This window comes from Pristis pectinata, chromosome 2, assembly GCF_009764475.1.
Source record: "Pristis pectinata isolate sPriPec2 chromosome 2, sPriPec2.1.pri, whole genome shotgun sequence".
In the NCBI taxonomy this organism is placed as follows: Eukaryota; Metazoa; Chordata; class Chondrichthyes; order Rhinopristiformes; family Pristidae; genus Pristis; species Pristis pectinata.
In genome coordinates, this window is record NC_067406.1 from 134,820,731 (window position 1) to 134,847,386 (window position 26,656).

Genomic DNA, 26,656 nt, shown 5'->3' on the forward strand with positions numbered 1-26,656 from the left:
TAAATGTTATATTTGTAAAGTGGTTTAATAAGCTTTGTAATTCATTGTTTCACTTTTTCTCTAACTACGTGCTTTTAATTATTATGAACACAGGATGGCACCCACAGGACCAGTACTTCAGCCTTTAATGCTGTACGTTAGCTTGAGTTTGCTTTCAGTTATATCAGAAATCCAGCATAGTGACTAACTTAATATTGTTTGTGCTTTGTTGTTTCAAATAGGACATTGTTCCTGTTGACTCTTATGCAGAAATAAAGGAGCTGTTTGTACCAGAAAACAAGCTCGATCTCGCTCGAGCCGATGCAGATACCTTGCCAGCCTTGGAAATCAGTAAGGTAGGAGCATTCTTCTTTGCTCCTCACAGGTTCAGCTAGTGGTGGTCCTCTCGCCTCAGTCATAAGATGATGGGTCAAACCCTGTACCAGGAGTTGAACTTGTGATCTGTGCTACCATTGGTGTTGGGGATGTACTTCAAATGAGCTGCTAAACTGATTGGAGGTCAACGTTAAAGATCCTAAGGTAGAAAATAGTAGACGTGGTGATCAGTGTTTAGCATAAATCTGAAGGGTTAAAGCATCCCATATTGTACTTTTAAAAAAAAGATAAGATATCTTTATTAGTCACATATACATTGTAACACACAGTGAAATACATCTTTTGCGTAGAGTGCTCTGAGGGCAGCACGCAAGTGTCACCGTGCTTCCGGTGCCAACATAACATGCCCACAACCTCCTAACCTGTACATCTTTGGAATGTGGGAGGAAACCGGAGCACCCAGAGGAAACCCACACAGTCACAGGGAGAACGTACAAACTCCTTACAGACAACGGCCGGAATTGAACCCGGGTCTCTGGTGCTGTAAAGTATTACACTAACTACTACACTACAGTGCCTGATGTACTCGGGTATTGTTAAGAAACTGATTATTTCAGTGTTGTTTTTTGTTTCTCTCAAGTAATGTAATTTCCTCAGTATTTTTGGTACACTTTGGAAGGACAAACTCCAAGGCAGAGTACAAAGTTAATGGCAGGATTCTTGGTAGTGTGGAGGAGCAGAGGGATCTGGGAGTCCATATCCACAGATCCATGAAAGTTGCCTCACAGGTGGATAGGGTAGTAAAGAAAGCTTATGGGGTGTTAGCTTTCATAAGTCGAGGAATTGAGTTTAAGAGCCGCAAGGTAATGATGCAGCTGCATAAAACTCTGGTTAGACCACACTTAGAGTACTGTGTCCAGTTCTGCTCGCCTCATTATAGGAAGGATGTGGAAGCATTGGAAAGGGTGCAGAGGAGATTTACCAGGATGCCTGGTTTAGATAGTATGCATTATGAGGAGAGACTAAGGGAGCTAGGGTTTTACTCTTTGGAGAGAAGGAGGATGAGAGGAGACATGATGGAGGTGCACAAAATATTAAGAATAGATAGAGTGGACAGCCAGCACCTCTTTCCCAGGGCACCAATGCTCAATACAAGAGGGCATGGCTTTAAAGTAATGGGTGGGAAGTTCAAGGGAGATATCAGAGGAAGGTTTTTTACCCAGAGAGTGGTTGGGGCATGGAATGCGCTGCCTGGGGCGGTGGTAGAGGCAGGTACATTGGTCAAATTCAAGAGATTACTAGATAGGCATATGGAGGAATTTAACATAAAAGGAAATGTGGGAGGAAGGGGTTAGATAGTCTTAGGTGAGGTTTAAAGGTCAGCACAACATTGTGGGCCGAAGGGCCTGTATTGTGCTGTACTGTTCTATGTTCTATAAAGCTGCTGATATTTAAAATCCTGATTCTGTTAGTCTGCCTTGTATAATTTGTCTTCTTTCCTCACTGGCTAATACTTAAACCCCAGAGAGGGTGTTTCTCTTTGGGAAGAATAGTTGAAGAATTTAATGCATTTGTTTCAGGATTCATTTAACTACTACACCATCTAGTGTATCAGTTTTCTTCGTATTCTAACAAGAATACAATCTCCAAAACCACCACAGAACGGATTACCTAGTCTCTTAGTGAGAGGAGTGTACCAGAAGATGGGAAAACCACCAATGTGACTCCCTTGTTCAAAAAAGTAGGGAACTACAGGCCAGTTAGTTTAACATCTATTATTGGCAGGATGCTAGAGTCAATGATCAAAGAGTAATTAGCAAATCATTGAGGAAAGCTGAATATAATTAAACATAGTCAACATTATTTTTATGAAAAGTAAGTCACGTTTGACAAGTTTGCCTAATTCTTTGAGCAACACTCACAAAATGCCGGAGGAGCTCAGCAGGTCAGGCAGCATCTGTGGAGGGAAATGAACAGTCGATGTAACGGGCCAAGACTCACTATGAGGAATGGAAGGGAAGAGGGCAGAAGCCAGTAAGTCTTCAGCAGTTCCTCCAGCATTTTGTGTACATTGCTCCAGATTTCTCCAGGCATGGTAGTGTAGCGGTTAGTGTAATGCCATTACAGCGCCAGTGACCTGGGTTCAATTCCAGCCACTGTCTGTAAGGAGTTTGTACGTTCTCCCCATGTCTGTGTGCGTTTCCTCCGGGTGCACCGGTTTCCTCCCACATTCCAAAGACGTACGGGTTAGGAAGTTGTGGGTATGCTATGTTGGTGCCGGGAGCGTGGCGACACTTGCGGGCTGTCCCCAGAACACTACGCAAAAGATACATTTCACTGTGTGTTTCATTGTACATGTGACTAATAGTGATAACTTATTTTATCTTATCTGCAGTCTCTCTTGTGTCTCCAAATTCTTTGAGGATATGTTAGGAGGGCCTGCAGGTATAGTGTGTTTGGATTTCCAAAAGGCATTTGACAAAATGCCACTTAAGAGGCTCACGCATAAATTAGAAGCCCGTGGTATCGGAGGAAGTGTGTTAGAATGGATTGGAAACCAACTGTCCTCATTAAAAAAAAAACAGTTGGAAAAATGGGTCCATTCCAGACTGGAAGGAGGTAACTAGTGGATTACTGTAGGAATCAGTTCTTGGCCTACAGTTGTTTAATAATGACCTGGAGGAAGGAACAGGATTGTAAGGTTTCCAAAGCAACAAACAATCTGCTGGAAGAACTCAGCGGCATCCGAGAGAGGAAAGGAATTGTTGATGCTTTGGGTCGAAACCCTGCATCAGGACTCATCAGTTCTTTTCCTCCCACAGATGCTGCTCGACCTGCTGAGTTCTTCCAGCAGATTGTTTCTTGCTCCAGATTCCAGCAGCTGCAGTCTCTCGTGTCTCCATTGTAAGCTTTTCAAATGTGTTAATGAGGCAAAAATAAGTGAAAGGGCATGTTGTGATAAGGGTACTTTGATTCTGCAATAGGATGTAGACGAGTAAGTGGGCAAAAGACTGGCAAATGGAGTTTAATGTGGAGAAGTGTGAGGTCATGTACTTCAGTAATAGAAATCAAGCAGCAGATTATTACCTAAATGGAGAGAGACTGCAAGTAAGTGAAGTACAGAGCGATCTAGGTGTTCTAGTGCGTGAATCACAAAAAGCAAGCAGGTAGGCCTGACAAATAGCTAAGAAGGCAAACAGCATTTTGGCCTTTGTTGCAAAGGGGTTGAAGTTTAAAAATGGGGAGGCTTTGTTGCAATTGTACGGAGTGTTGGTGAGGCCTCACCTAGAATACTGCACACAGTTTTGGTCCCCTTACCTGAAAAAGGATACAGTAACATTGTAGGCAGCACAAAGGAGATTCATCAGGCTAATTCCTGAGATGAGAGGGTTGTACCACCAAGAGGTACTAAATAGTTTGGGCCTATGTCCCTTGGAATTAGAAGAATGAGTCATGAACTTATTGAAACATAAGATTCTAAGGGGGCTAAATGTTGGGGCATTTTCAATAATGGGAGAGCCCCAACCAAGATTGGGTTGGTCATGTAAAACTGAGGTATGTAGAAATTTCTTCTTGTATAGGGTGGTAAATCGATGGAACTCTCTGCCCTGGCAGGTGGTGGAAGCTGGATCATTAGAAGTATATAGGGTGGAGGTAGATAAATGTTTGATAGATCGAGAAATAGAGGGATATGGAGAAATGGCACAATAGAGTTGGATCAGTTATGGTCATGTTAACTGGTGGGCTAGGCTTGATGGCCTACTCCTGTTGTTCCGTGTGAGCAGATCAAGGGCCATAGTTGCTTTACTGTGGCAGTTCATTGGCTTTAGGGTATTTGAACCATCCATGGATGTTCAGGGCCCACGGTAGATACTACTTGCAGGGCAGAAGCTGATCACAAATATTTGGGTTTTGAAAAGAAAGACCATGTAATTTCTCTTTTGTTCCAGGTGGATATGCAGTGGGTGCAGGTTCTGGCTGAGGGTTGGGCTACCCCACTCACTGGCTTCATGCGAGAGCGAGAATTCCTGCAATGCCTTCATTTTGGCTGCTTGTTGGATGGTAAGAATTTGCAATCTGTAGGTGAGGGTTAAAGACTGAGTGCAGACAATGAATATCTTTTTCTTGCCTACAAGTTTGAGCGTTCTCATTTTGGCAGTTCTAAAGATTTATTGGGGGAGAAATCCTAGGAAAGTTGGACGTAGAAGTTGAATGAAACATTGACTGCTATAAATACAGATGTAACTGCACTTTCAAATCTTCAAATGACTGTTGCCATTCTATTGAATATATTCCTTTAACCATCAACCATGCACACCTCCGCCTTTAATGGCCTAATTCCCAATAAAATCACTGCACTCTGTCTCTGTCTCACACAACTTCCCTTGATATGGGCTTCATTTGCACTACCTTGCCCAAGGGATGTTGAATGGATATGGCAGACATTTGGTTTTGTGATGCACTTGTAAATTTGGCTGTATGAAGCCTCATTGGCCCTGCTCTCATCTAACAAATCACCTCACTGTTCTAGGATCATCTTGGAAAGCAAAGATAACCTCAAAAAAACCATCTCCTTGAACTGCTCTCCTTTGTCATTGTTAAGTCCACATGCTCAGCTCCCTGTCCTGCTTCCCTCCCATTCCCTGATTTACTCAGTCAAACAGCTAAGGCAGCTACTTGCCTAAGACTTGTATATGTCTTTCTCTAATTTTCTATCTCCCCATTTCCCCTATCTCAGTTCAACTTGATCCATTAGCTGCTTCTCCACCTTAGCCAACTAAAGTGCCCAACACCCAATATCGTTCCCTGCCCCTCCCCTCTGCCAGACTGTTGTTGTTGTTTATGTCCTGATACAGGGTCTTGACCCGAAACATCGACTGACCATTTCCGTCCATTAGATGCTGCCTGACCTGCTGAGTTCCTCCAGCATCTTGTTTGCTGCTCTAGATTCCAGCATCTGCAGTTTCCTGTGTCTCCTTTGTTGTTTTACTTCTCCTTTCAGTTATCAGTTCCCTCTTTGTCATCATTATCTTGCTTCTTTCATTGATCAGTCTGCTCTTGCACCTAGTTCCAGCTCCAACATCCCTTTTTATTGGCCTCGCAAATTTGTGCCCATAAACTTTCTATTTGAATTCTTCCAACCTGTTTTTTTAACCCTGTCACAGTGGCAAAAATGGCTCTAGTCAAAGTGACCAATGCTTCACCAAGGCAGCGAGAGGGATAGACAGAGTCCATGGAGGGGAGGCTGGTTTCCGTGAGGTGCTGGGCTGTGTCCACAACTCTGCAGTTTCTTGCGGTCCTGGCAGAGCAGTTGCCATACCAAGCCACGATGCATCCAGATAGGATGCTTTCTATGGTGCATTGATAAAAGTTGGTGAGTGTCAAAGGGGACATGCCAAATTTCTTTAGCCTCCAGAGGAAGTAGAGGTGCTGGTGAGCTTTCTTGGCCGTGGCATCTACGTGGTTGGACCAGGACAGGCTATTGGTGATGTTCACTCCCAGGAACTTGAAGCTCTCAACCCTCTCGACCTCAGCATTGTTGATGTAGACAGGTGCATGTACACCACCCCCTTTCCTGAAGTCAATGACCAGCTCTTTTGCTGACATTGAGGGATAGGTTGTTGTCATGACACCATGTCACTAAGCATTCTACCTCCTTCCTGTCCTCTGACTCATCGTTATTTGAGATACGGCCTACTATGGTGGTATCATCTGCAAACTTGTAGATGGAGTTAGAGCAGAATCTGGCCATACGGTCATAAGTATATAGGGAGTAGAGTAGAGGGCTGAGGACGCAGCCTTGTGGGGCATCAGTGTTTAGAATAATCGTGCTGGAGGTATTGCTGCCTATCCTCACTGATTGTGGTCTGTTGGTTAGAAAGTCAAGGATCCAGTTATAGAGGGAGGTGTTGAGTCCCAGGTCTTGGAGTTTGGTGATGAATTTACTTGGAATTAGTATTGTAGGCGGAGCTGTAGTCAACAAACAATTGTCTATTGTAGGCGTCTTTACTTTCCAGATGCTTCAGAGCTGAGTGTAGGGCCAGGGAGATGGCATCCACTGTAGACCTGTTACGGCGGTAGGCAAATTACAGTGGGTCGAGGTTGTCTGGGAGGCTGGAGTTGATGCATGCCATGACCAGCCTCTCAAAGCACTTCATGACGGTGGATGTCAGAGCCACTGGTCGGTAGTCATTAAGGCATGTTACCTTGCTTTTCTTCCATACCGGGATGACAGTGGCCTTCCTAAAACAGGTGGGAACCTGAGATTGAAGCAGGGAGAGGTTAAATATGTCTGCAAATACCCCTGCCAGCTGATCAGCACAAGACCTGAGCACTCGGCCAGGGACACAATCTGGGCCAGATGTTTTCCTCGAGTTCACTCTCCAGAAGACTGATCTTACATCCTTGACGGTGACCACGGGTTCAGTTACATTGGAGGCTATCGGGGTGGGTGGTGACAATCCACTTACCTTCTGTTCAAAATGCACATAGAATGCGTTAAGCTCATCACGAAGGGATATGCTGTTGTTAACTATGCAGCCTGACTTCATTTTGTAGCCCGTTTATAGCATGTAAGGCCTGCCATAGCTGACGGCTGGTCTGGGACTCTACTTTGAACCGGTATTGTCTCTTGGCATTCCTGATAGCTTTCCGGAGGTCATATCTCGATTTCTTGTACAGGTCAGGATTACCAGATTTGTGTGCAGCAGTCCTCGACTTCAGTAGGGAGTGGATCTCTCGGTTCATCCATGGTTTCTGGTTTGGGAACACCTGTATTGTCCTCTTTGGTACACAGTCCTCCACACACTTACTGATGAAGTCTGTGATGGTGGAGGCATACTCATCACCATCTTCTGCATCACCACAATGGCTTCTGCTTAATGCATCTTTACCTCTGATTTACCCTCCTAGTGATCATCCAAATATTGCCCCTTAGTAATGTTGCCCAAAATACATAACATCAATTTCCACATGTAAGCCGACGACACCCATCTCAATCTCTCCACCACCTCTGTTGACTACTCCACCAACAGGTAGTTTGTCCAAAGTCCAGAAAAGGATGAGTAGAAATTTCCTTCAGCTAAAAATTTCCTGCTCTCTCCCCTCCATCTAAGCTCAATTATGTCTATGTTGCTCCTACTGCTTTTGCCTGCAGAATGTGGCAGGGAAGCTATATAGTGGGGTGAGGGAAATTATGGGCTGACTGCTCTGATACTGTACAGCCCAGCTGATACTTTCCTTGTTTGGTTGCCTTTCCTTCGTAGGTGATACAGTAAGGCAGCTTATGGTTTTCCAGTACATGCTCACAGCTTTCTGGGCACATTTGCAGCCATTGTTTGAAAAATCTACTCCTTGTTGTTAAAATAAACAGAAAATACTGGAACTACTGTGCAAGTCAGCAGCACCTGTGGACACAGAAACAATCCACAGTTCAGATTGATGACCTGTCGTCAAAACTGTTGACTTTCATTTTATCTCCTGTCAGTGAAAGGTATTTTCAGGAGATCCACAAACATTTTCTTTTAAGATGAGCTCAAGTATCTGGCCTCTCTTTGGGGAGTCTTTGAAGAGATCAGGGATTGGCTATTCAGACCCATGGTTGTAATTTGTAAAGGTTTCTATTCAGCAGTGTTCCAATTATCTTTTGAGATTGGGGGTCCAGAAACTATAATCATTCAACCACTAGTGGTAAGAGGGTATAAAGTTCTATTGGATGTTTCCAGCACAGAGCAGGGCCATTTCATTCTGTGTATGGATTGGCTCACTGAAGAGTTATCCAATGATATTTTGAGTGTAATTGTTAGGCACATTTGACCATCCTTTTATTAAGTGGTATTTTTATTTACCAGCAAGCTGAGCCCATCACTTACAAGTTTTCTGTTTTGAATTATTGAAAGCCCTACTAAACTTTGCTAATATGGTAATTAATGTTTAGAGTCTGGGACTTGGTCAAATGCTAATATTATCTGAATTTTGATTTTTAGGTTGTATTTTTTCAAACTTCAAGTTGGATGAATAAAAAGAATGTTTTTATGCAGTGACGTGATCTGTAATGCTGGTTCAGTGTGACTTCCCAAAAGGCAGGTGGTGCCAGTTGATCCTGAAAATGTTGTTTAGCTCACTGTTGCAAAGGATGGTTATTTTGTGCTGGGATTAGCGTGGGTGTAGAGACAATAGATAAGGACTGGGAAAAGTTGAGATGGGATTGCATGTCATATAAGGTTTAAGAATGGAACAAGCCAGCTGAAGTTTTAGTGTTTACTTTAAGATGAACAACTTGGGGGAAAAGCATCACATTATAAGGTGCAAACTAAAAGCCTGTACCCATTAACATGTCTTTTTGTCTTCTGTTGCTTGACAGGGGGTCTCATTAACCTGTCAGTGCCCATTGTCCTGACAGCGATGGATGAAGATAAGGAGCGACTGGATGGCTGCACTGCCTTTGCATTGGTGTATGATGGACGGCGAGTGGCTATCGTTCGAAACCCAGAGTTCTATGAGCACAGGAAAGAGGAGCGATGTGCACGTCAGTGGGGAACAACATGCAAAGAGCACCCTTACATTAAGGTTTTGCTAAAATCTTTTTTTCCTGCCTTTTAATCTGTATGATATTGTATTAGTGTAGATAGCATGTTTAATGTAGGAGCTTTGAAATGGCCAAATGATTTGTGATGTCTGAAATAACTGTGATTTGGGGGTGTTCAATTGAAATATCATTTACCTATCAACATAACACCAGCATCCACTTGTATAGTGTCTTTAACAAGGTGAATGCAGCAAAGAGATTCGGACAGTCCACAATGTACCACAGGGATCATGAAATGTCTCTCAAAGATGTATTGAAGTTAACTAATGTAGAGTAGGATTGTAAAGCTCTTCACAGGTGCATTACTTTAGGCCTGATGACCAAATGTTTGGTCAAAGATCTAGGAGATATTGCCGGAATAAAGAGTGGAGTATTTTGGGAGGATATTCTGTAGACTTGCAGCTGAAGACATGTATGCCAGTGGTGGCAAGATTAAAATAATTCTGGGATGCTCAAAAAAAGGATTTGAGGAGTGCAGATGTGTTGGGGCCACTCATTTTGAATGCTGTAACTTGCCATAAAAATTCTTTATCCTTGTGGGAAACTAGCCGAGGCCAAATTGAACATAGCATGTCACTTGTTTTAATTTTCAAACATTGAAAAATAATTAAAAGTATGATCATTATTTACTATTTAACATATTTCATTCAGTAGCTTGTAATTATTTACAGTGTACCTGCCATGTCATTAGAAAATTAATTAGGATGCGGTAAACAGATCTATATTTCCTAGACAGAGAATGCTGGAGAAACAGTGTATTGGAGATGAATTTAGGATTAATATCTCAGATTGATGACTTATTGCTAGTTATTGTAGAAAGCAGCTCACAGTCAGGATACAGCACAGGAACAGAGAAAAGGAGTGATTTGGTGAAAAATGTGAGATGTTCAAATGACGTGGATGGTCCAAGTAAATGATAGGAATTAGTAATGAGAGAAGCAAAAGTTGTGTCTGGAAGATGTACGTGCATCAACCTAAAATGTTCACTTAGTCCCCCTCTGGGTGCTCACTAAATTTTGGGTTTCACGCATTTTCTGCTGTTACTTCAGATTTCCAGTGTCTGCAGTGTTTTAAAAACTGAAAGTACTGGAAACGCTCTGGAAAGGGAAACAGAGTTAATATTTCAGGTTGAAGATCCTTTGTAAGAACCGGGAAGGAGATTCGTGGAGTAATACAACATGGAAACAGGTCCTTCAGTTCAACTCATTCATGCCAACCATGGTGCCCACCAAGCTAGTCCCATTTGCCTGCATTTGGCCCATATCCCTCTAAACCCCTCCTATCCATGTACTTGTCCAAATGTCTTTTGAATGTTGGTATTGTATCTGTCTCAACTGCTTCCTCTGGCAGCTCATTCCATATACACACCACCCTCTGCGTGAAGAAGCTGCCCCTCAGGTAGCTTTTATTTTTTTCACTTCTCACCTTTAAACCTACGCCTTCTAGTTTTTAATTCCCCTTCCCAGGGAAAATGACTGTGGCATTCACTCTGTGTATCCCCCTCATGATTTTATACACCTCTATAAGGTCACCCCTCTATCGCCTTACACTAAAGTCCTAGCCTGCTCAACCCCTCCCTATAACTCAGGCCCTCGAGTCCTGGCAGCATCCTCAAATCTTTTCTGCACTCTTTCCAGTTCAATGATGTCTTTCCTATAATAGGGCAATCAAAACTGTGCACGATACTCCAAGTGCAGCCTCACTAATGCCTTTCACAAGAAAATAAGTTAATCAGTGTTATCAATAATAATTAATTTTCTCCTCTTCTCAGTTCTGACCAACAGTTGTCAACCTGAAATGTTAATTCTGTTTCTCTTTCCACAGATGTTGCCTGTGTGTTTCCAACATTTTCTGTTTTAATTTCAGATTTCCTGCATCTGCAGTTTTTGATTTTTCATCTGCTTATTTTTTATTTTCATGGCTGTTTTTTTTGAAATGTAAATACTTATTGTTTCTCTACCCTTGTGAATCCAACAGATGGTAATGCAGAGTGGCAATTGGTTGGTAGGCGGAGATTTGCAAGTTCTCGATCGTGTTTATTGGAATGATGGACTTGATCAATATCGCCTCACCCCACGTGAGCTAAAGCAGAAATTTAAAGCAATGAATGCTGGTAAGTACCAGTATATCTTGTCTGAAGGTTTCCATACACTTTGGTTCAAATTCATGAACCTAGTCATTATTTACAGTATGGTTGCTTGCAATCAAATGCAAAGAGGTTTTATCGGTTGTTTGATGAGGTACATTGAACTTGGAAGCAGCCAGTTTCTTATGTTGCCTTTTGGTGTTAAAAGTGAGGATTTCTGAGAAGGCATCCTCTTGTTCAGACTTGCCATTCCAATCCCATGCCAGTTCATTTGTTGTTTGTCCTTGGTTCAACCTTTTTGCATTCTGCTAGCATACTAGCTGTCTCCCCTCTATCTTTCAGTCCAGAAGAAGGGTCTCGACCCAAACTGTTGACTGTCCGTTCCCTCCACAGTTGCCACCTGACCCATTGAGTTCCTCCAGCACCTTGTTTGTTGCTCCAGCATCGTGTGTAGAAGAATTACATCAGTTCAAGAAAGAATGGGCTTTTTTCCAATGTTTTTCCATGCTTTGAGGACAAACATTAAAAATAATACTAAAACTCCAGTTTGCTTCATCCCAAACTGATACCAAAGTGTCCTTTCTTGCAGATAATCAAGCAGAAGTCAGTCAGTTCCCCACAAGGTGGAAGCAAAACATAACTCAGTTAACCTGAACTGTTCTTGTGTACTTCAAGCCTCTAGTAAGTGTAGTATGACAATGGTTGTGAACTGAAACAGGATTTTAGCGCACAAAAACAGGAGCATTGTGAGCAGATGGGAATGGGGTCAGAACCCTTAACACCAATCCTCAGGTTCACCTGTTATACAGAGAGGGGATAAGGAACTGGCAGCTAACATCATCTCAGGAAGTGGGTTGACAGTTTACTTTTTTTTTGAGATAGGCAGCCTCTGATTTAATCAGATTTTCTGATTTTATTGTGTGGTGGAGGAGGGGTTGATATTGATGATTTCATGCCTCTGGATACCCAGAAGTTAAAGTGAGATTGGGACAGTTTTGGGGGAAAAAGAGAGCCTTCACAGTATCATAAAGGCCAAGAGGAGCAGAACTGCAACCCCAACTAATCCCCCACCACCAAACCCCCAACAAATTATCACACACTGTCCCTGATGATATCCATGTCAGTCTCCTAAACCATCTTCTCAACTGCAGGAAAGTTGAGACCAGGAAATTTAAATAATTTGAAAAGAAAATTGTTTTGCACTCTTCTGAATTTTTTTTTTCATTCCACTTTGTTTGATTTTGCCCTGAATCGAATTTTTGAGATCTCGCCCTGTGAGTGCTCTGAGTAGTTCTCTACAACAGTACAGAACAGTCGAGTTCCATTTTAATTCATTATCTGTCTACCAGACTACTTGCTCCACACCTTGGTGTCATTTAGTATTTATTTAGTTAGAGTTGTAAGCTTCAGTATGTGAGGAGAAAAATACTAGAGTCACCCAGCTTTATGAAGATGCTGAAATGATGTTCATAAACATGTTGGGGCAACTAACTGAGTATTTAAAACTGAGCTAGCAACTTTCATTATAAAGAAACTTGTATCTACACTTGAATCACAATAGCCAGCACTATTTATGCTTGGTTTGGTTTCCCTTTTGAGTCCATAGACTGGGAGATATCAGATGGAATCTCAGTTATTTTTACTTAAACAAAATATGTGGATTTTAACTGCAGTTGGTTTTTAAATGCATAGATCTGCAAGGATTAAGAATCAGGTGAAAATAGGATAAGCAGACTTTGAAGAACTTCCCATGAAAGCACTGAATTTTCCAGCTTTGAAAATTAGCCATCTTTGTTTTGTTGAGTGAGATTTGTGCTGGAGGTCATAACTTCAATAAATCTGGCATTATTGGCTAAAACAGGTTTTGATGGGGCTCTCCTTCACACAGTTAGACTTGGATGGATTGGATGCCAGGGCCACAGAAGAGAGAATTTTATCCACATTACCTTTTCTTCTATTAAATGCATTATAAACATGTGCTTTGCTGGAGTAATGGTTAGGGTAGAATGTTTGGGATATCATTTGCAATTCAGTTTACTGCTACTCCCTTTTTTTATTCAATGATGGTCTAAAGGCATACCCTTAATCTAATTGGAAGCTGATGCATCAGTCCATTGAATTCAACTATGTAAACGTTCTCTTACCATTTGCCTCCTTCCAGTATGACCTTTTATCTTACCTCTTCATAGTTTAGCGATACAGTGCAACATCATTCCACCTGCTCATTCAGTGCCAAGTACAGTCATTTAAAGTAGATTGCCATTTGGGATCTTCCAAGAACTCTTGATTCATGCATGTCCATTCAACAAAATAATAGCATGCTCAGTTTACTCAGAAGTATTCCTCTCTGGAGCATTTTGTTTATGTAATTATAAAGTGCATTTTCTAAGCAAGTCAGGTTACATTGTTTTGATCTTGCTGATGTTCTAAATTTGAATGGAACTGAATGAAGCCATATGTGCTGCAACACTTCTCATTCTGGACATTTACAGAGCTGTAATGCTGCATCAGGAGCTCAGATGATGTTGTGAGCGATGTTTGTTGATTATGGCGTTGCTGTCTTGGAACATCCCAGAATGGTCCTTCCTTTTTGCCTTGTTTTAGTTTATAGTTTTCCATTTGTTTGTTTTTAGCCAACAGCTGTTGTAATGATAAAAAACAGATGGCCATTGCTCATAGTCAGACTAGAAGTGGCAGTGTAATTTGTCATTTGGCCAGAGCGTTGTGAAGATTTTGTCTTATTGATCGAAGATGGAGAAGATGGCTTCTGTACAAGTAACTTACTGTGGTGGAAGGTGGCAAGTTGAAAATGGGGAAATAATCAAATATTTTCTGTAAAGGTAATAATGGAAGTGTGAGAGAATAGAGCAAGGATCTATTTGAAGTACCTGAAGAGAACGGATTTGAACAACAGCTGCATTTTTGGATGGACCCCAACCCAGAGATAATGGGAAAGTGAACATGAGCAGTAGCAGAGATGTACACTACCACAGTCTATAAGTTCATGGCCCACTACATTGTTCACATGCTAGAGGGTCCTTCTCTAATTTGTCTGATGGACCACAATAGGTCCAATCCCAGAGCAGACTGATGTCAAGCAGTTCTGTTGCCAAACTAATCCTTTCTCAGTCTTCATAGTGCAGTGTTTCATTTACCTGTAGCTAGCTCCCTACCAGATTTGAGTTATTATACAGATTGAGCAGCAAACTCTTCAACCTTGCTTTCTACTTAAGAACCAAGATCATTCTGATATCGGCCATCAAGCATGCAGGCAAAATGTGTATATTTTGTGTTTGTTGATTTTAATTAAAGTATATGTGAAAGTGGATCTTGCACTAAGCATCTTGAAGAATAGATTCACTGCCTTGGTAAAGCAGCCAACATAAGATCCCACCCACCCTGGACATATCTCCCTCCCATCAGGCAGAAGATGCAAAAGCCTGAAAGCACGTACCACCAGGCTCAAGGACAGCTTCTATCCTGCTGATATAAGACTATTGAACAGTCCCCTAGTATGATAAGATGGACTCTTGACCCCAGTTTGGCCTTGCACCCTATTGTCTGCCTTCACTGCACTTTCTCTGTCACTCTTTTTCTTTATTCTGTTATTGTTTTCCATTGTACTACCTCAGTGCACCGGTTAATGTAACGTTATTATAGTACCAGTGATCCTGGTTCAATTCCGGCCGCTGTCTGTAATGAGTTTGTACGTTCTCTCTGTGTCGGTGTGGGTTTCCTCCCACATTCCAAAGATGTACGGGTTAGGAAGTTATGGCATGCTATGGTGGTGCCGGAAGCGTGGCAACACTTGCAGGTGCACCCAGAACACTACGCAAAAGATGCATTTCACTGTGTGTTTTGATGTACATGTGACTAATAAAGACATATATTAAAAAAAAGAAATGATCTGTATGGATGGCATGCAAAACAAAGTTTTTTTGCTGTACCTTGGTACATGTGGCAATAATAAACCAATTTTCCAATTTAGAAGTACTCTTGACAATTAGGATCCATGATATGAGATACTGGTCAGCGTGAATTACTTTTCATAATCTCAGTAGTCACCTAGACAGACATGGATCATGAATTCCACCAGCACATGCTTCAACCACAGTGGAAGAGAGGGTTCGAAGATCAAAACATCAAACCCAAGCCGAGGGATGTGGAAAATTTACATCACAAAGCACTGGACAAGTACCACCAGCCCTTCTCCCACAAATCTTCCAAACCTATTGCAAGGATATATGAACTAGTGTTAGTGTCTTCTCCTAGGCCAACATCCCCAGCATCCTACTCAGCCAGCTTTGATAGGCAGGCACATTGTATGTATGCATGCATAGCATAAGATCACAAAAACGTCTACCTTGAGCAAGCATTTTCCAGGAGGATAGATAAATTACTTCAAGTACACCCCTGGGGGGTGGGAGAGGAATGTAACGACCTCATAGGAGTCCCAGGCCCAAAACTGTTCAAGGTTACGGAGAACTATCTGGGAAAGCCCCAAGTAGTTACGGAGAACTATCTGGGAAAGCCCCAAGTACTAAGTCCCTCTGGAAGCACATGGAGACTAATGTAAACAATGGGAGGTAATGGTTTATTATTGTCAAGCTACAGTGGAAAGCTTTTGCTTGTGTGGCATGCAGACAGATCATGTTATACGTAAGTACATCAGGGTAATAAACAGAATGCAGAATATAGTGTTGCAGCTACACAAAGTCCAGTGCAGGTAAACAAACAAAGTACGAGGGCCACAAAGAGGTAGAGTGGGAGATTCAAGAGTCCATTAGCATATGAGAAGTCTGTTCCCAGAGTCTGATGACAGTGGGATAGAAGCAGTCCTTGAGTCTGGTTTAGAATATGATCCACTCAACCACCCCATCAAGCTCCATCTATGCAATCTTTGGCAGAGTCTTCAGGTCTTGGATTGGACATATTTTTGTTTCAGAATCCATTGAATTGCAATGGATCAAGCTTAAAAAGGAGGCTACCTTTAGGGTTCACTCACTTGGCCTGTTCAGAATGTATTTCAAAGTGTCATCCCTCTGAAACAGGAATGCTTCCACCAACCTGAGGTTTTCGCTAGCGTACAATGGTAAAAGTTAAAAACTATTTGAACTTCTTGAAGCTGAAGGAGTCGAGTTTGTACCAGGAATATTTACAACTACTAAGGAAAATCTTGTAATGTTAACATAAGGAAATAGCAGGAGTAGGAAGTTCAAGCCCTTGTGCATGCTCCACCATTCAGTTAGAGCTTGTACCTTGGTACTGCTTTCCTGCATTAACCCCAGATCTCATGACTGCCATATTATCCAAAAATCTATCCTGTTTTAATTATGCTTAGTGACTGAGTCTCCACCGCTCTCTTGGGTGAGGTTTCCAAAGATTCATTAACATCTAGATGAAGATACTGCTCTTCATCTGTCCTGAATGACTGAGCCCTTACTTTGAGACTTGTTGCAGCTAGTTCTAGTCATCTCAGCTGCTAGAAGTAACCCCTCTGCATCTATCCATTCAAGCCCTATAAGAATTTTGTAGGTTTCACTTTCATCTCGTTCTTCTAAAATCTAGAGAGCATAGGTCCACTTTGTTATTAAATCTCTCCTCTAATAACAAACCTGCCATCTGGTGAATTTTTGCTGCAGTCCCTCTGTAGCAAGTACATCCTTTCAGGGCCCCATATAATTAGAGCAAGATATCTCTATTCATATCTATCCTCTTGCAGTAAATTGCTTTGCTAATTGTTCTCTGTATGTGAAGGGTCTCAACCTGAAACGTTGACTGTCCATTTCCCTCCATAGATGTTGCCTGACCTGCTGAGTTCCTCCAGCATTTTGTGTGTTGCTCTGTATCTGCATGTTGCCTTTCAGTAATTTGTATAAGGACACCTAGGTCCCTCCAAACATAAACACCTTTCAATCTCTCCTTTGAAGAACATCACCTTTCTATTTTTTTTCCAGCAAAGTGATGATTTAGCATTTATCCAGAGAGATCATTCTATACATAAATACATCAAGGTAGTATAAAACAAAAGAACAGAAAGCAAAATACAGTGTTACAGTTACAGAGGAAGTGCAGGTCGACGAAGTGCAAGGGCCATGACTTTTGTGCAGCATTATTGACAGCCATCTGAAAGTCCAAAAATACCACAAACTCATCCCTTTATCTATTATGCTATCTACAACCTCAAAAAAAACTCGACAGATTTGTCAAATACAATTTTTCTTTAATAAATCCATGATGACTCTGCCGTCCTATTATTATTTTCCAAGTTACCACTTCCTGCATAATAGATTCCAGCATTTTCCCTGTTACTGTGTTCTTGCATACTGGTGTCAAGCTAACTGGGCTGTTGTTCCCTGTGTTCTGTCTCCATTCTTTTTTAAATAGTTGTCTAACATTTGCTGCTTTCCGCTCTGCGGGAATTGTACTAGAATCTGTGCAATTCTTCACACCATGATCAATACCTGTAATGCAATGCTGAATATAAAAAACAAGGTAATAGAATTCATTGGTTTATTATTATTGTCATGTACTGAGGTACAGTGGAAAAACTTTGTTTTGCATGCCATCCACACAGATCATTTCATTATAACAGTGCATTGAGGTGCAGCACAGACAATAAAGTGCAAGGCCAAGATGAGGTAGATTGTGAGGTCGAGAGTTCACCTAACTGTACAAGGGGACCGTTCAATAGTCTTACAACAGTGGGATAGAAGCTGTCTTTAAGCCTGGTCTTGAGGCTTTCGGGCTTTTGTATGTCTTGCCCGAGGGAAAGGGAGAGAAGAAAGAATATCTGGGGTGAGTGGGGTCTTTGATTGTGTTGTCTGTTGTCTGCTTTACCGAGGCCACGAGAAGTGTAGAGTCCATGGAGGGGAGGCTGGTTTCCATGATGTGCTGAGCTGTGACTACAGCTCTCTGCAGTTCCTTGCAGTCACGGACAGAGCAGTTGCCATACTAAGCTGTGACGCATCCGGATAGGATGCTTCCTATGGTACATCATTTAAAAATTGGTGAGGGTCAGAAGGGACATGCCGAATTTCTTTAGCCTCCTGAGGAAGTAGAGGCGCCAGTGAGCTTTCTTGGCGTGGCATCTACGTGGTTGGACCAGGACAGGCTGTTGGTGATGTAAACTCCTGGGAACTTGAAGCTTTCAGCCCTCTTGACCTCAGCACCATTGATATAAACAGGAGCATATGCACCGCTCACCCCCCCCCCCCCCCCCCTTTTACATTTTCATGATAATTTGGAAACTCAAAGAGCAGTAATCACTGTACATTGGTAAAATAGATTAGCATCTTCTCTGATGCTTAGGATGGATTCCCAGGAATGAGAATGCTAATGTAATCAATGCTAAAAGGGATTATAAGTAATATTTCCTATGGAGATGTTTGACTGCTTTGGTTGCTGTGCAGGGAACCTAGAGCAAACCCCCTGCTACTGCTCACTGCTTTGCCGGGAACATAGTGTGACTCTCTTTCCTCCCCTGGTGCTTGAATCACCCATGGCTTGGTATGGAGAGAGAGCCTGGGGCAAGCTGTGCAGAAGTTTAGTGTTGAGATGTGGGACTCAGCACTGCACTCTGGCTGGCAGAGTGAATGCGGGCCATTGCTCGAGTTGACACCACCTGGTCCATGTGACAGATGGTTTGGATCCTTTGGTCTCTCTTGTCAGCTCCTGTTGAATGCTGTCTTCGCCTCCTTTTGTTTCATTGCACAGCTCTCCCCAGACCAGAGACTACTCTTTGGTAACAAACTCAACAGTGATTGCTAGCATGTTTTAAAAACAAGAGTATGTAATCTGTCTACTGGCAAACCATGCAAAGTGGAATATCTGTATAATGTTAAAGAATGATCTATTATTATATTATTATATATTGCAGTTGCTCTTTTGTTCTAACATGCACAAAGTTCTTAGGGTGTCTGAGCAACTGCTTTGTGTGCAGTTGATGATTCTGCCTGGCTTGAAGTGTTTTTTTGACCCTTTGGTTATTTACTCAATCTCAGTTGCATTTACATGAACTCTATCTGCCGAGAGTTAATGGAGAGTATTAAAATTTTTTTTGTAAATGCTTTGAATAATATTCCTTTATTATAAAAGTGGTAACTTCATGAAATTTAATGCAGCTGAAAATGAGTTAATCATAAAATATTTAAACTCAGACAATCCATCATCCATAAGAATTTAAATGACCCAAAATTACTTGTTTAATAAAGTATCAACACCACTTCCTAGTTAGGTGGGGTGTAGTTATTAGTTATTTTATATTTTTTTTTAGAAAGTTGAAATAATTGGGGACATAATCTCTTAGATTATGTATTCAAAAGATCCAGCTGAATTTTTATAGCCACATCCAAATTCACAAACAAGTGTAATTTGTGGACATTCCTTGCAGTGATTATTTGACCCAGCGGTCATGGTTGGTCTTGTGTATGGGTCAGGCTTCTAAATACAGTGCTTTAAAAATTGTTTAAAAAAAAAAGGCTGTGGAAACTGAATGCAGTTTGGGCTTAAAATTATGTGATCTTTTGCACTGATACTCTTTTGTGCTTTTTAAAGTGCAATTGAATAGGAAACTCAAGATTTTAGTATATGATGTGCACTGCATATTGTTCAGAAAGCTTAACTGACTGGTTTGGGCTGTGGACCACCCTGGAGCCTTTTTTCCAAGGAGTGGCAGTGATGTTAATTAAAATATTTCTAAAATTGATTTTTTCCAGTGAGATAAATATGCTCTAATTGTTTCCACCCTCCAGATGCTGTCTTTGCATTTCAGCTACGCAACCCAGTGCACAATGGGCATGCTCTACTGATGCAGGATACCTTTCAGCGATTGATTGACCGTGGCTACAGGCGTCCAGTTCTTCTTCTTCATCCACTAGGCGGTTGGACAAAAGACGATGATGTACCTTTAATATGGAGAATGAAGCAGCATGCTGCTGTGTTGGAGGAGGGAGTTCTTAAACAAGAATCTACTGTTGTGGCTATCTTCCCTTCTCCGATGATGTATGCTGGACCAACTGAGGTGATTTTTCTCCTTCCTCACCCTCTCCCATATCTCTGGTTTGTACTGATTAATCTTTTTCTGCAGTAACAGGTATAAAATCATATTAATATTCTGCCGTTTGCTTTTTGACATCGTACCCCTTTTCAAATGCATTGGTCAGTGGAATCTACATACATGGTATGTTCTGTGCCAGTAAATTCTCCTTGGTTCCAAACACATTGCCAAACACAAGGAAATTTGTTTATATAGAATCCCATCACACACTAGTCCATTTGGCCCATTGTGCCTGGATTGGATCTTTTGAAAGAGTGATTAAATTAGACACCTAACCTGTTCTTTCTCCATGGTCCTAAAGGGTTAAAGGAATCAAATCACCCTTGTCAAAGCACTAACAATTCTCAAAATAGTGGGAAAATGAAGCTAGTATTTCCACCCAGAAAAGAGGGTACTGCAGAACACTGCCTGAAACAGTGGTGGAGGTAGATACCCTCATCCCACTAAAAAGTACTTGGATGTCTACTTGAAGAGTTGTAATTTGCAGGATTATGGATTTGGTGCTAGAAGCTGATGTTAAGAGTGGGCAGCTCTTGTTTGACCTGCACAGAGATAATGGACCACCTATGTTATACATTTTCTATGATTCCAATGCAGTCATTGTTAAAAAGAGAAACAAAACTAAATAAGATGAAATTGGTCACATTAAAGGGATGTGCAGTGTTAAGTTAGAGAAAAGCTAATCAGAAAGCATGTTTAAAGTTAATTCCTCAGTACTTGCTACTGTTATTTGTTTAACAGTCTCTGATAAATTGCATGGTCCACAGTGCTGTCCTGAAATTCCATATATTTGCATCAGATATTGTGTGAATGGAAGCAGTTGCGTAAGTGTTTTAAAGCAACTTTGCAAAATTCCAATAAATTGAATCCAATTTACATTGGGAAAGCACTCTGAAGCATTTAGAATTCATTATGTAAGTGAAGTACTTCAGTAATTTTTCCTCAAGTTCTCCAGATTAATTGATGTTATGACACTAATAATTAGAATATTCTAGAAAAAGAACAAAAAAAATTTCAAAGATCTCACTGATTACATCATTAATGAGACCGTGCATGACAGCATGAGCCTAACCAGATATGCGCCATTGAAGTTCTGCTGTTTATTTTGGGCACTCAATATAAATGATCAAAATCCCAAAGTAACCTCAGCCAAAATGTTGTCATATGGTTTTAAAAATTGTTGGGCTTCACCTGCCAAGGCGGCTAGACATTCAACATTTGGATTGCAATATTTGATACTGTCCTGAGCAATCAACTTCAAATGAACTTAAAAACACGCAGTGAGTGAGTACCAAAGGAAAAGGGGTTTTGAATACAGTGAAAGGCATCAATTGTAGCTAAATGAGTGATTTAAACTGTGAACAATAGAATTAGTATTTTCTTTTCAATTGCCATTTTTGCAGTATTGTTGCAGCTCAAAGACGTATGTTAATAGTGGTAATCTAGTTGATTTGTATGTTATTATAGACAGATACTTGGCGACATCTAATTCATAGATGTAGTTTCCTCTGTCATGTCTTAGTTTGTAAATCACAGTTCCTGTGATCGCAAGGATTATTGCAAATTATGCCATGTAATTGCTCTATTCTGGAGAGAAGTGGGCAATTTACAGGGTTGAAGGAAAAGAATTGGCGAGATTAGTTGGATGGCTCATTCAAAGATGGACAGAAGCATGATTAACTAAATAGTTTCATTTTGTTATTAGTCAGCGTCCAAGCAAAGCGGGTTAAAGGATGGGAAATTTGGCCTGGAATTATACATTTATAATTCAATTGTTGTTTTAAAGCCTTGTTTTCTACCCAGATTTTATATATTTTAATATCATTATTATGCGAATCTGTCTGTCACCCAGTATTGGGCATGATTAACAACTTTGGTAATACTGAAAAATCATTAGCAAATCTGAAATGAATAAAATCTGAAGTAAATGTTATTCTAAATAAAATGGAGAATTGAAAATAACATTGTTAATTCGGGTTTTGAGAACATGGATCTTGTCAAGGCTTAGACTTAACACTGGGGTCTTGGGTGAAGAACCCAGTAGCCCCCTGCTAAAAGCTTAAAATTTTGAGAAAAGTAATCTGTTTTCCATTGTTTCTCCTCTTTATTGTCAGCCTTTTATATAATTATTTGAAACTGAACTGGGTAAAGTGGCTTTTAAACCAGAAGGCAGAGTCGGGGAAAGGGGTAATTTTCAGATTGGCACTAGTGGGGTGCCAAAGTAATCATTACTGGGACCTCAATTATGTACAATCTATACTAGTGAAGGAATGGAGTATGCAGAAGCCAAATTTGCTGCTGATACAAGGATGGGTGGGTTAACGAGTTGTGAAGAGGATACAAAGAGGTTGCATGAGGATATAGATAGTTTAGGTGAGTGTGCAAGAAGTTGGCAGGAGTATAATGTGGAAAAATGTGAGGTTATCCACTTTGGAAGGAAGAACAAAAAAGCAAATTACTCTTTAAATGGAGTTAAATTGTAAAATCTAGTAATATGAAGGAATCTGGTGGTCCTAGAATGGGAAACGCATGAAGTTAGCATGCAGGTATGGAAGTAATTAGGAAGGTTGATAGGATGGTGGCCTTTATTGCAAGGAATATGGAGTGTAAGAGTAGGGAGGTTTTAATGCACTGTTACAGAGCACTGGTGCAACCACATTTATGTACATTTTTAGTCTCTGTATTTAACTTCTATTAGAACTTCATTACAGTCCTTGGATGTTCATCTTTTACACTATTGTACAAAGGATATCCAACCAAAAACAAATTTACCTAATGTTTATAGTATTATAGAATAGTAAATCTTTAACATGATTGACTTAAAAATAATCTCTAATGAACTGGTAGGGAGAGCTATATGTGAATTACTAGATACATGTTGGAAAGGATGGATGTTTTCATCAGTATTTTCAATTGGTAGTTCATCATTTCCAAATCATTGAGTGCCCTCTTTGGAGTAAAGTAGCAAATATAACAGGACACGATGAGATCACCTGTGAACACTTGCGTGTAGTTTCTCAAATCAATGTCACTGTTGTGATTTTGCTGAAGGAAGAAAATGCCAGAATTAGTGTAGCTGTAAAAGGGCGGCACAGTAGTGTAGCGGTTAGCGTAACGCTATTACAGTGCCAGCGACCCGGGTTCAATTCCGGCCGCTGTCGGAGTTTGTATGTTCTCCCTGTTTCTGCGTGGGTTTCCTCCAGGTGCTCCGGTTTCCTCCCACATTCCAAAGACGTACGGGTTAGGAAGTTGTGGGCATGCTACGTTGGTGCCGGAAGTGTGTCAACACTTGCAGGCTGCCCCCAGCAAATTCTACGCAAAAGATGAATTTCACTGTGTTTCGATGTACCTTTGATTAATAAAGATGTCTTATAAATTCTAGTAGACTAGAGGCTCCCAGCCCTGATGCAACTGGTTGTAGGTGTGACTTGTTATTCAATTGGGCTTAGAATCTTTGTTGTGCTGTATCCATGCACAAAATTTTGACTAATCAAGCCAATGTGGTGCCTTTTTTTGTTGTTGAGTCCACCCGTAATATCCCACTTCCAGAATAGTTTGTGGCAGAGCCTTCATTGTACTGCCAAATTTGTGGATATGGCAATTGCCACATCCTGTGTTGCTACTCTGTACAAACGGGAAATTGGTTTGGTGTGCTTGACATTTGTAGCAACAAAACAGTGTATTGAGAGCAGGACATTTCACACCTAGAGTGCAATATTGTATGAAGTTAACTTTCTAGTTCCTGAGAGTACACCCTCATGTTTTTTGGGGATGGATGCACATGGGTTGTGGTGGTAATTATGCAAAACTGCCCATACTACAGTTATAATTACTGAAGCCGTAGGAACCACACATTGCACGAACTATATTATGTTTATACATTGGGCAGAACTTGCAGGATAGAGTACACGTATGCCCATCTCAAATTCTAGATCTGAAATAAGAGTGGACTTGCATTTTTATGCCACCTTCATGACCCCATTCCAAAACGCATTACAACCAATTAAATATTATTATAGTATAGTTTCTATGTAATGTAAGGAACAGTGCACTCACAAACACAATTTTTATTGACAACAGCAGATTAGCCAGTGGGTGGGAGAAAAGTGGGACTTTTAACTGGGGATCAAAACTGAGTACTGTACATCCTACTACCTCTTACCCAACAGAACCACCTTCACAACATCCTGTTTTCTCATACAGATTGGAAAGCAAATTGGCACTTCCTTCACAATTGTTTGATTTTCAACTGTCAGTCAAACAGCCTTTTTTTTCCCGTCAAACTGATATTTTTTATTCAATGGAGTGTTTACTGAATATCAGTAACACAGGGAGCCAGAGCCAGGAATGTGTGCCAGGTGTATGGCCAGCACTGGGACTTGGGAACATAGGTAGGTATGCAGCCAGAGATTAGACATGGGCTGGGTATCCAGTCAGAATTGCGAGCTGGGGATAGGAGTGTAGCTGGGAAGGTGTGTGAGGCAGAAAGCTGTGGGCCAGGGCTCTTGTGCCTGAATGACAGTGTGTATATGTTGGCCAGGTGCTGCTTAGATGTGTGCCCATTAATACCCATGCAGCAGAGACTGGTCTCCAGTTGCCTTGCATTTGCTACTGGATCAAGACCTCACTCCGTTAGGTCTCTGCAGTATCTGGGGTGCAATGGCTACCCCATGTTAAAAGAAATTAGGCACAACCACTTCTTCAAGGTACGAATCCCAGGACCTGGAATGTCGGGGCTCTCATGGACCATCCCAGCAGTGATGGAACTACATGTCATTCTGCTTTTGTAGCTTGGGAACTTGGATGCTTTAGCAATGACGTTATCACCCTGTATGAGGCACGACACGTAGGAGACGGTCATTTTAAAGAACTGAGCAACGTAGGTGCAAACCAGAAGAGGAGCATGGACTTCATGAAGTGAACTTTGCCATTAAGAATGAGTCAGTCCAACATCTAGCAAGAGCTTTTGCAGAAGTGGGTAAATGGAATGAGCTGTTGGAGGAAATGGTAGAGGCAGGTACATTTACAACGTTTAAAAGACATTTGGACAGGTATGTGGATAGGAACGTTCTAGAGGGATATGGGCCAAATGCAGGCAAATGGGACTAGCTCATGTTGACACCTTGGTTAGCATAGACAAGTTAGGCTGATGGGTCTGTTTCCGTGCTGTATAACTATGACTGTGAGAACTACTGTGTGCCCTTTATCCTTTTGCTCATTTTGACTATCTCGCTGCAGACATCAGTGTATAGGCCCCAAACCTTTGAATGAAGCTAAGGAGGACTACTTCTCTGACCTTGGAAAAAAATTCCTAGTCAGTATCCCAGAGGGAAACAAACTGATTCTCCTGGGAGACACAGGCAGCATCTGTAAAGGGAAATGGACAGTTGATGTTTCGGGTCGAGACGCTTCATCTGGACTGAAAGAGTAGAGGGGAGATAGCCAGTATAAAGAGGAGGGGGGGAAGGGTGAGGCAAGAGGTGGCATGCAGTAGGTGAGGAGGGATTGATTGATGGATGGAGTCTTGATGGGGGAGGGAAGGGTGGAAATAGTGACAGCGGCTGGGAGGTGACAGGTGGAGGCAGCCTACATAGGTTGTATATAACATAGATGATACCTTTCACTTCCAGTAACTTCTCCAGTACAGAGGTGGCCGGGACTTTAGTAGTCAAGCTGTAATACGCAGGCAATGCTTGTGGTTGCAGGCTGCAGTCCAAGCCATTGTCGAGTCGTTCACTGAAATATATGACAGGCTGGGTCATATATTCATCACGTGCAGAGTCAAAACCTGTGGCCTACTGGGTAGCGGTGATCCCCATTCTCCTGGACTATGAGGCATCTCAAGGCACAAAAGTTACCACTGGCACTTACTCCACAAAATACTCCACTTGAATGATAAAGTAACGTCATTGTACTCTCGCCAATATCCCCAGGATTGAGGCTAAAGTTACCCTTTGTCAGTTGCATTGGGTAGGTGTGGAGAACTGACAATGGAGCGGGCTTGGCGTAACAAGAACGAGGAAAATGTGGAGTGGAGTACTTAAGGAGAAGAAATTAGGAGGGCAGATCTGGGACATGAAAAATCCAAAAGCATTTTATAAGTATGTTAAAGGAAAGCGGGCCCAGTTGGGAACAAAGGGGCAATCTGTGCGTGGAGCCAGAGGATGTGGGTGAGGTTTTAAATGAATAGTTCTTATCTGTATTGACTAAAGAGAAAGATATTGCAGTTGGAGAAGTTGGGCAGGAAAAGCAGAAAAATTCCAGAATGTTACCTTTAAAAAGGGCATAAAGGTGGATAAATCCTCAGGGCCTGATGAGATATATTCTAGGCCGCTATGGAGGGTTCAGGAGGAGATTGCTGGGCCTCTGACAAATGATGAGGTGCCAGATGACTGGAGAACAACAAACGTCCCTATTTTTAAGAAGTGCAATAGCAATAAGCCAAGTAATTGCAGGCCTGCAAGTATAACATCAGTGGTAGGGAAGTTATTGGAAAACATTCAGAGGTACAGGATTACTCTGCACTTGGAAAGGCAGCCGATGAAAGGTAGTTGCCATGATTTTGTTTGGGAGAGATGCTGTCTGAACAATTTGATTTAATTTTTCCAAG

At 41.5% G+C, this 26,656-nt stretch overlaps 1 protein-coding gene across 1 annotated transcript in view; it reads left to right on the forward strand.

Moving 5' to 3' along the window:
• papss1 (3'-phosphoadenosine 5'-phosphosulfate synthase 1) overlaps window positions 1–26,656 on the forward strand; it is a 58,955-nt gene that overhangs the window by 24,737 nt on the left and 7,562 nt on the right. Inside the window, exons 6-10 of the mRNA XM_052009085.1 lie at window positions 222–335; window positions 4,266–4,377; window positions 8,678–8,883; window positions 10,880–11,015; window positions 19,742–20,010. Coding sequence (XP_051865045.1) covers window positions 222–335; window positions 4,266–4,377; window positions 8,678–8,883; window positions 10,880–11,015; window positions 19,742–20,010 — 837 coding nt within the window. The remainder of the gene's footprint in view (window positions 1–221; window positions 336–4,265; window positions 4,378–8,677; window positions 8,884–10,879; window positions 11,016–19,741; window positions 20,011–26,656) is intronic.